Below are 11285 nucleotides of genomic sequence, written 5' to 3'. Positions count from 1 at the left end.
GATAGGCAGCCGGATGGTACTACCCTATTTGATAGGGCCATTGTGACTTAGTAAATATTTATGAAAGTTTTTTGAAAGACATCTATATTTTTATTTTTATTTAGCTATGAAATCAGCTCTTTTACAATAAAAACAATAAGTAAGTCTTGTTTTTTTTTTTCACTAATACATTTTGTGTATATCTTACAAAATCATATAACATGGAAAATCCTGAAATTAGTTTAGAATCCACTACAGCAGGCACTACAACAGAAAGTGGGAGATGAAGGATGAACGTTTTGGGAGGATAAATCATGCCATAAATTCTAGAGGGGTATTTTTATACTGTGCAAGGAATGAACATTATGTTTTGAGGCTTAGGCAATTAATATATCGCCCTAGTGCCCATTCATATTTATTAAAACAGTAATGTATGATGTGATAATCTCTAGTATAGGGCTTCATTTAATATTTTTAGATAAACTATTCAAATGATTGAATATTTTAGAAAAGCTATATAAATTATTTAATATTTTTTGGCAAACTTTTTTTTTCAAAATATTTAATAATTAAAATATAAATATGTTTAAAAAAATGAAATTATTTTAAAGGTTTATAAAAACGATACTGAATCTTTTAAAAAGCTTATATAAAAATATTAAATCAAGGCCATGATGACGTGTGCAACACCACAATCTAGTATTTAATCGTACAGAATTTTTTATCTCCTCAGATAAATCTTCCTATGACACATAATGCCATAATGTGTTAATTCTTAAACAATTTACAATAAACACAATGTTATCAAGCATTGTTGAATGAATACCATTTTATTGAAGAGAAACAGTAAAGGTAGGTAGTAAAGCTTATATTTACAACATATGAGTTAGGATTATCCTAAGAGAAGATGGGGAATAGAAATATTTTGAGTTTGCAAATGAGAATGATCTATGCATAGTGAATACCAAACAGATCAATATAGCAGATTGATAATATATAGTGCCAGTGATTTCACTACAATCTATACTTTCACTTTTGCTCTAATATATGTAGAGACGTGGCTTGCTTCTACTTTAGCAGTGGTGTCCGTGGCCAGAGCTATGTTTGCTTTTGGAGAGGTGGCTAAAGCCCCTCCCACTGCTTGCACTGAATCCTCCCTTATGATCACTTGTACCATGGGACTTCCCTCCTGAGCTGGATTTTCCTCCAGTGCTAGAATGTAGCACAGCTGAAAGACATGAATGTAGAATGTTAAACATTTGCTGAAAAACATGGATGTAGAGAGGTAACTATGTGTACTTGACTGGACTGAAATCTTCAACCAAAGAAGCAGCCATTTTAGGTCTGTAATAAATATGAAATATAGAGAGAAATAGGGACAATTTGCAAATAAAAAAAAACATTAAATTAAAAAAAGTTTGTAGAATCAGAGTTCTTAAAATAACTATTAAAATATGTTTTATTATAGTCTGAATTGTACTTAAAATTTTATATTAAGATCTGTTACACATATAGAGTAAGCATATTACTAAGCACGTTTGTATATGTATGTGTGGGTGACCATGTGTTTGTGTGTTACATGATAATCAGCAGTTGTGACTAACATTGCCTACAGTGTAAAACAATGTATAGATCAATTTAACACTGGAAAGAGGAAAGTGACAGTGTACCGTATTCAGAATTTAAAGTGTGACATTGTGAGTTACATGCTTAATCTATGTATGCATATGTCCTCGTTAACATTTAATTAAATTGTTTAAATATTGCCTCACTTACATATATTAACAGAGTCATGTGCAGTCAACCTAAAACAAAAGATAAAAAGTATTAGTTTAGCACTAAATGACTTTCTCACATTTGGTCAGAATAATAAGTGGTAATAATATAATGGCATTTGATTTCAAATTTATAACACTTTAACATTTGGGATTCTATTTCATATGTATAGTTTTTTTTTTTTTTTAATTAGAACCTTAGTGAGTTACTACATCTGTAATATGTGTTCTTCTTGCAACCACCATGGTATAAAGGTTAAAACAGTGCCAAACGTTTATTGGGAGTCTGTCATCCCCAAGAAAAATAATGTTTTGGCTGCCTACAAAGTCTCAGTCCTGCATACCAAAGTAAGTATAACCGTAGCTTACAAAGGGTATCATGTAGACCGTCACATGACCCAATAAAAATTTGCAGTGTGGGGATAGGGAGATACACAATGATGAGAACATATAGGAACAAAGATCTAGGGCCACAGTTAGAAGCCAGATGAATGTCCGTTTTGCATGAATACCTAGTAAACTCTCAGTAGGATATTGCACTCACCTGCCCTCCTCTCCTTCCAGCATCTTCCTGTAGGTGGCAATCTCAATATCCAGTGCCAGTTTCACATTCATCAGCTCCTGGTATTCTCGCAGTTGACGAGCCATGTCCTGCTTGGCCTTTTGTAGAGCACCTTCCAACTCAGAGAGCTTGTTCTTGGCATCTCTGACAGCAGATTCTCCACGTTCCTCGGCTTCATTTATTGCTGATTCGAGTGCAGAGCGCTGAAATGTTTTCATACATTTTATAATATATTACTTGTAGTTACACTTCTGTTTTTGAGAGTAACTGTTTCAAAGGAATACAGTTGGGAAATGTTAACAATAGCTATTGAAGTGTTGATTTTGCTGAATCTAAATTGATTTGATTTTATCTCTTCAACTACCTGGTGGATTCACTTGACATAAAACCTGTTTTACCTGTGCTTTCACATTGTCGATTTCTCCTCTTAGTCTTTGAATTGCACGATTTAATTCACAGATCTCATCTCTGCTGCTCTGCAGATTGTTCCCATTTCTTCCTGCCGCTGTCTGAAGCTCCTCAAACTGCCAAAGGCGAAAGCAAACTTAGTATAGAAACATTTTTTTATAGGTAATGATCTGTATGATTTGAATTGGATAGTCTCACCCGTGACTGGTAAGTGGCCTCCGCCTCAGCTCTGCTCCTGTTAGCAATGTCCTCATATTGAGATCTGACCTCGGCAATGATTCCATCCAGGTCCAGATCCCGACTGTTATCCATGGACACAACCACTGAGGTGTCTGAGATCTGAGCCTGGAGCTGGGCTATTTCCTATAAGGATACAAAGAACAGACGAGGCATGGTTGTAAAAGCCTCAATTTTCTCTAACATAAAGGCATTTTAATCAAGTATAAATATATTCGGGGTTGTTAATATACTTGTTCATGTTTTGCATTCCTTGTAATATCATGGATATTAAAAAGAGAAATATGAAACTATATTTACCGCATCATACAGAGTCCTCAAGAAATTGATCTCTTCATTCAGGGAATCAGCCTTTCCTTGTAATTCCGCTCTATTCATAAAAGCTGCGTCTACATCCTGAAGAAGAGATGAATGCATAGTAACAGTAAAATTATAGATATATGTTTATATGTGTTATTCTTTTACATATAGATACAATTTTTGTATGATATCACTCACCCTCTTTATTCCAACAAACTCATTCTCTGCAGCAGTGCGTCTGTTCACTTCTTCTTCATATCTATAACGTTAAACATTAATTGCAAGCATACAGAATTTTAAATATACAGGGTGCCTTTTTTAAGAAACTTTTACGTTTAAATTTTCTTCTTAATGATACTAACGTGTACTGGACTCTTAAATACATTTTAAGAGAGCACATGCAAAAATTTGGACAAATGATTTGTTGGAAATTGGAATTTGTGCAAACATAGCAGACATTTATTATTTTCTTCCCAGATATATATATATTGGAAAATGTATTCATACCGTAATTTTCTTTTCCTGGCTATTATTCATGGCAGCCTACACATGGGTTAGCTCCTCCCCTTACATCCGATATGACAGGAAAAACACCAAGGTTTTAAAAGGAATTCCATCAATAAGGTTCTCAGTCAGTTTACAAGCTCTACAGTACATAAACAGAGACATCAATGGGTGAGCAGTATATGCTGCCATGAATAATAGCCAAGAAAATAAAATTACGGTAAGTATGAATACATTTTTCATTTTCCTGGCTAATCATGGCAGCATATACACATGGGGAATACCCAAGCTTACAAAGGGAGGGACAGAATAGCCAATCAAATAATCAGAATAATTCAACATAGTTAGAAGAATGAACTTAGTTAAGTACTTGAGTACCAAATTGTGCATCATAGACTGTTTTAACAAACAGTATGAAATGCCAGACAAACGTGTCCAAAGAGGTTCAAATGCTAGCTTACAAAAAGTGTCAGCAGAAACCATTGCCTTGGAAACCCACGATTCTGCAACAGCACGAGAGGAAAGTGTCCTGATACCCTTCAGCACAGGTAGAGAATGGACGTGACGTCCAAATTGTGCCTCATTAATTGCTTCAATGTCCAATATGTAATGCAGTACAAACTAGTTCAAAGAGGTCCAAATGTCAACTTTAAAAAGTTTCAGCAGAGACCATTGCCGTGGAAGCCCACGAGATGCTGCAACAGCACTAGTGGAGAATGCCCTGAAATCCTTTGGTACAGGTAGAGAATGGCATTCAAAGGTTCTCACTTTAGGCAGGATCTCTGGTGCTACATGCAAGACAACCATATCCTGTTGAAGTTCAGTGAATGGGGGGTACACAGGATCAAGTCTGGAGTTCACACATTCACCCTGCTGAGGTACCAGCCACCAGCAATAGCAACATCTGTGCTAATCTCTTGGAAGCTCCTGCTAGAGGTTCAAATGGTTTAGTCAGAGCCCTTGAGACCAGTGGTACGTCACATATTGGTTTCAACACCCTCAGTGGAGGCTTGAGTTCAACTGTTGCTTACATGAAGCAAAGCACCAGGGGCATCAACACTCAATGGGTACCGTTCAGTACAAGTAGAGAATAACATAGATAAGCAGTCACCTTAGGCAGGATCTTCAGGTGCCAAATGCAAGACAACCATATCTATTGAAAAGTAGTGAAAGGGGGTTCACAGTTTCAAGCCTGTAGTTCACCCATTCTCCTTGCTGGGATACCAGCCACCAGCAATTTCTGTGCAACCACCATGGAAGCACCTTCTAGAGGTTCAAATAATGGTTTAGACAGGGCCCATGAGACCAGTGGTAAGTCACATATTGGCTTCACCACACTCAGTGGAGGCATGATTTCAATCAATGCCTATATGACGCAAAGTGCAGCTAAGTGCTCCTCTAGAGTAGTATATAACACAGAACCTTTCAAGGCCTGAACAAGGAGTAATTGCAACAGACAAAAGCATGTCAAGCTTTGCAAAGCATGTATAGGATTTTAAGAGGATCTCAAAAATCGTCTCAGGGATGCCTATACTAATATGGACTCCCGCATAAACACCAGAACTTGAGGATCCCGGTGCATCAAGGGGCCTTGTAATAGGTCTGGACGTACTGCAATTTCCCTTGGAGGTTCCAGAATCATCTTATTCATCATAGGAATTAGAGTCAACACGGTCTTCCACTGTCACCTTTTGCATTACCTTTTTAGGAAAGTCGAAAACAGGAAAATATGTACATCAGACTAAAATAATAGATTTGAGTCTGTGTATCCTGAACCTGAGCATTCTGGTCCTAGCATGTAGAAAATACTTCTGGACCTGGTAGTTCCAAGAAATGGCATAAGATCTATGTAGGGTATCAGACAAATCTGTTCAATCCAAAGATATGTTGGGACAGGGTTGCCAATCCACCTTGTCCACAGTTATTCGGCTCAAGCAAACAGCCATTGTATTCTGAGCTCCTGGTTGTTCTTCTGTGCCCTGATCATTATGGGCTGGAATTCCATCAATATGTATCTGTGAGACCCATCTTGATAGATATAAGATACAGTTGCACTGATATTTGAGCAAATTTGGACCCACTTGTTCTTCAGCAAGCCTCTGAAGTGAAGAAGAGCCATGAAAATGACTCGTAATTCCATACCAATGAATGGAAATATTGTGCAACATGGTCCAAACACTCTGCAACCAATCTTATAAAAACTGGAATTCGAGTTAATAATTGACCAATGAGGTTCTGTTCACTTGAAACTCATAGATCCATTCTCTCTTTTCAGCTACCAGGTAAGGTGTAACTCCACTGATGGGGACATAGTCCGTGGCTGGCTCCAATAATCTTTCTTTTGTGAAACCAAGATAGGAAGGATCTGTGAGGAATCCAGAGATGCCATTGGAAGCCAGGATTTCTAGTAGTTGCATTTATTTTCTTGCTGTTACCAAGCAGAAATGAAGAAACTGGGAGAGAAAACCTTCACAATCTGTGTTACTGTTCCTGAGATAGGGGAAAGTAGAGCATATAATTTTCCACTTGGGAATATCAACCACTGAGCTGGTGTGAAACTGCTTTTCTTGATATTCATCAAGCAGCCAATCTTCAGGAGTTCTGAAAGAACTATATTCCTCTGTGTGCCTGCCTTCTGAGGCTCTAAGGGTATCAGAAGTAGATCCTCCAGATTATGGAACCAGGTGGAGTTCAGGACTCTTAATAACACTACAAGCACATAGATTCTTGGGGCTGCATTGAGGTCAAATGGTAGGGCACTAACTTCTCTTCTGAGCTAATGCCGAAGATCTCTGCAGATTGGACTGATAGTAAGCATCCTTGAGATATATAGAGATAAGGAAATTATCCTTCCAAATTGCTTGAGATATGGATCTGATTGACTCCATCCCGAAGACACTGACATTCAGCCTCTTTTTGGCCCCTCTTAGGTCCAGTGTAGGCTTCCATGTGCTTTTCCTCTTAGCACCAGAAGAGAGGCGAAACAGCTCTTTTTCTGGGACCTAAAAATCACCTCTTCGTCCAGAAGGCTTCTTCCTTCAGTGCTTTACCTTTTGATTCATTGGTCTTAATACTCCTGTTGGTATGGAGACTCCTGTGCCTGAAGAAAAAACTCCAGTCTATATCAATCTGGACTATGGATACCACTCTAGCCTCCAGAGTATGACGAGCCCAGGTATGTCTGATCAGAAAAATTAGGCCCCTAGTACTGGATGAGAAATGTTCATTGCTGATGAGCAAAAGACTGCTTAATAGCTACATTAGAACCTTGAAAGGCAGTTTTACCAACTGCCATGAGTTACCTCTGGAGTATTCCCTGCAGGGTCAGTAGCTCCATGTATCTCATAAATCAAAAATACTGGTCACTGGAGGTTCTCCAGTCAGACTATAAGGAGCTGGGATCCTTGGAACTTCCATCCTGAGGTATAAATATCTTGCATCCCTCATTCGCCTTTTCAATGGAATTATCCAAAGTTTTCACAAACAGCACCACCCCCTTCAAATAGAATGGTGTAGAGGGCAGACTTGGAGGATGAGTCATCATCCCAGAAACAGAACCATAATGCTTTCTTAGCTGCTATAGATAAAGCCATTTGATCCAGAGAATATCCTAGTTACATCCAGGGAAGTTTCTGTGAAGAAGTCAGTTGTAACCTGAAGACTTCAGACTGCCTCTTCAATCTTGGCTTTTAATATCTCTCTCCATAGTAGTCTTTAGTATCTTTAATCACATATTTCATGTTTGTAGAAACAGCAGCGGAAGCCACAGCTGGCTGGTATCCTGCAATGGTAGGCGTAAAATTTTGGACCGGTCTGTGTCCACCTATAATCCATAAGTTTGCAACTTAGGTGGTGTAGTGCTGGGGTTGGAAATAACTTCCTCCCCAGGGTAAAGCCTGGCCTCTTTTCTTACTCCTAATGCCTCTGGAACTTACTTTGTAAGCCCTGCCCGCATGTCATGTGGCTGCACAGTGATAGGTCATGCTGAAGTGGCAACCTTCTGGAGGCAGTCAGTGCATAACCGGTTTACTTCTACTGTTTTCGCCTCATAACCAGATCCTGGTGAAGATTCAGAAATCTGACAAATAATAATAACTAAATATTACCTGTGGTAAAGTAAGTAAAAAAGTGCACTGTTAAATTCCATAAGAAACCATTGAAACATCTTTAAAACAGGCTGAAGATAGCACGTATCCATGTCTGGAGACCCTGCAAATACTTACCAAATAAGTTTGGGATGTTTACTGTAATTTCCCCTTTATTTTAGGTACTTTCTGGCAATTGCCCTTATCCAAGATGGCTGCCACAACATGTATTCCCACTATGCAAGTCATCTGTATTAGGCCCATTAAGACACAGACTGCACATGTGTGGGCCTATTCAGAGTGTGTTTGCAGTTTAGAGACCAGGGAGAGAACTCTGTCTGAAGCCTACATGGCCCCTAAAAACCCAGGGAACCGGGAATAAATCACTGGGACCTAGGGGAAGCAAAATAGATAACAAAAGTGCCTGCAAGGTAATTTAAAAGGCAACCAGGTGCAAAAAGTCAAAATTTAAAGGCACCACAGTCTAAAGGCCTCATGGTATAAAAAGTAACAGTTTTCAAATGTATCACAGTTTCCAAAATGTATCACAGTCTTCAAACGCACTGCAGTCTTTAAATGCACTGCAGTCTTCAAATACACTGACTCACGGTATTACATGCAACAGTTTTAAATGCAAATTTAAATGAAACAGTTTTAAATGCCACACAGCTTAAATGCTTCCTAGTAAAAGCACAACCGCATAATGTACCACAATCTTAAAAATAAGGTACAGCTGTATAATGCACTAGTGTAAAGATCTCAAAGCTTAAATGCATCACAGCATAATAGCACAATTGCATAATGTACTACAGTAAAAAAAGGCAAATAAAGTAACGTAGCTAAAAAAAAAACATACATGTCTGTAAGTAAAGGGAGCAAATTGCTCACGTCCTAAGGGCTGTAGGACAGGAAAAAGCCTAAGGACCTTAGGGATGGAGCCTCCTTTTAAAACCTTGGTGTTTTTCCTGTCCTATTGGCTGTAAGGGGAGGAGCTAACCCATGTGTATATGCTGCCATGATTAGCCAGGAAATATATATATTTCTGAATAACTCCATGATGTTGCAGTACGAGTGGATTAATTTAATATATTTATTTATTCTATTGTATTATAAACTATCTAAATAGCAGCATACCTTCTCCTTAGTTCTTCCACAGATTGCTCCATACTGTTCCTTTCTGAGTCCAGACGTTCTCTTTCACATCCCAGACTCTCCAGCTGTCTCCTGAGGTTACCAATAAAAGCCTCAAACAGTGGTTCTATCTGAATGTGGGCACTTTTCTGTTCTTGTAATAAGGACCACTTTGTCTCCAGCATTTTATTCTGCTGTTCCAAAAATCTAACCTAGAAAAAAAATAATGTTATGCTTTTTTTAGACACCATATATATTTAGTACAAGGTGTCTACTAATATTTTAGAAAATGTGCAAACTGTATTACAAGTGACATAGAAGCATGCCTTATTTCAGCATGTAATGAAAATAGTAGTTTTGTTATAATTATTAACATTATTAGACTGCAATAGAAATTGTAATAACCCATACGAGTCTCTAGAGCAGAGACAGGCATCCATTGGCTCTCTAGATGTTGTGGAATACATCTCCCCTGATGCTTTGCCAGCATTATGACGGTAAGAGCATTAAAGGTAATGTAGTCCACAACATCTGGAGTGCTGAAGGTTGCCTAACCCTGCTCTAGACATTACTTTTATCCCGAAACATTCAGAAGTTAGTAGCTCGTTCTTTAATAGCATATCTAGATAAAACCCTAATGAAATAGTTAACACGTATTGTAAATCTAGCTGTAATTACATTGCACATACTTGGATTGCATTAAATAATATTTAATTCATAAAAAATATATATAAAAGTGCTGGTATTGGGAGACATTGGCTTCTGCAGCAAAAACACTTCTGAAAGCACACTATTTTGATGTAAACTGCCAAATAGTTTAATTTTGTTGTCTCATAACCTCTTGAAATTAAGACATAAAAACAGTGACTGATACCAGTTTAAACCATAAGCAAATATGGCTATAGAAGTGTAAAATTAAGTAACTTTTCCCCTTTTTTAACCTTTGCATAACTATTTTAAGAAGGAATAGCACATCTGCATACTACAAATTCAGTTATTTCTTTATTCCACGTATTCATTAAAATGATCTCACCTTATCAATGAAAGAAGCAAATTTGTCATTCAGTCCTCTAATCTGATTCTTCTCTTCAGTCCTCACTCGCTGAATGGTTGAGTCGATCTCCAGGTTGAGAGGAGCCAGAAGACCTTGGTTCACAGTAACGTTGTTGATACCTCCAGAGCAACCAGATCCCCCAAATCCATAACCAATACCTCCAATACTGAAACCAGATCCATATCCAGATCCATGTCCAGATCCATGTCCAGTCTTCCCAGAATGGCAGCTTCCCATTGAGATCTTGTTTCCCCTGGAACTCATACTATTGGCACTTCTGCTGCTAAAGCAATGCAGTGTCTTATGACCATGAGCTGCTGATTTGGAGGAGTGAGATAATGTATGGTAAGAGCTGCCATGCTTAGGAGAAGCCATTGAACAGGAGCTGAAGTGCTTGTGTCCAGAGGTACCGAGGATGGAGTGATGAGACATGATGTTACTTCTTGCAGAGAAGATGTAAGGATGTAGAGATCCTGTTAAGTCTGCTCAGGCGATTCACATCTTCTAGACAAAAACTCACTCTTTTTATACTCCAAATGGGTGTTGGCTCGCTCACCCAAAACAATGTTATTAGCTGCTTTGATCATTGACTGGAAGTATTATTGCTGTCTGATTTCACGGAAATAAAACTTTAACACACCTATGTCATCAAAGCTAAATGCATTTATTGTTGGCTTCCTTTAGTTTAACCCCTTAAGGATGGCGGGCGTTCTATGACTTCCATTTTTGGGTGGTCCAAAATGCCAGAGGGCGGCATAGAACGTCCCCGCCATTCTTTGTACTTACCAGGTAACCTGACCTTCCCACGACAGCGGTCGCGATCCTGGGGTCTGCCTGGGAGCTCAGGCACACCTCCTCGGCCCGATCCTGCCCCCGCCGGCCATATAGTCTTTGCGATCACATGGCCGGAATAGCCGGCTTATGCACTGACTGTAGGGGGCCTCCCTGAGCTCTCAGGCAGTCCCCCTAATGCTTGCAAAAACGTTAAAGTTATTAAAAGTCAATAAAAAGTTTAATAAAGTAAATAAAAGTACTCGGATCATATATCTATGCACATATATAGATATATGAGCTAAGTACTTGTATGTATACATACACATACATACAATATTAATAAAAGTGTATTTTAATATTAATATATATATATATATAATTATATATATTAATATTAAAATACACTTAGAATGACGTTAATTTTACATATATAATTATATATAATAAAAATAATCAATGAATAAATTGAAAAATAA

General features: G+C 38.1%; 1 protein-coding gene across 1 annotated transcript; it reads right to left on the bottom strand.

Moving 5' to 3' along the window:
* Window positions 1-831: 831 nt before the first annotated feature.
* LOC134570409 (keratin, type II cytoskeletal cochleal-like) lies at window positions 832-10467 on the bottom strand. Its single transcript, XM_063428502.1, has 9 exons — window positions 10015-10467; window positions 8985-9193; window positions 3460-3520; window positions 3262-3357; window positions 2923-3087; window positions 2715-2840; window positions 2299-2519; window positions 1756-1784; window positions 832-1207 (listed from the first exon to the last, which is right to left on the bottom strand). Exons 1-9 carry the CDS (start codon window positions 10465-10467, stop codon window positions 1053-1055), a joined length of 1515 nt encoding a protein of 504 aa, XP_063284572.1. The 3' UTR covers window positions 832-1052.
* Between the last annotated feature and the right edge of the window lie 818 nt (window positions 10468-11285).

This window comes from Pelobates fuscus, chromosome 1 (genome assembly GCF_036172605.1).
Source record: "Pelobates fuscus isolate aPelFus1 chromosome 1, aPelFus1.pri, whole genome shotgun sequence".
In the NCBI taxonomy this organism is placed as follows: Eukaryota; Metazoa; Chordata; class Amphibia; order Anura; family Pelobatidae; genus Pelobates; species Pelobates fuscus.
The sequence above is the reverse complement of the archived record's forward strand: the minus strand, read 5'-3'. Positions and strand labels throughout refer to the sequence as shown.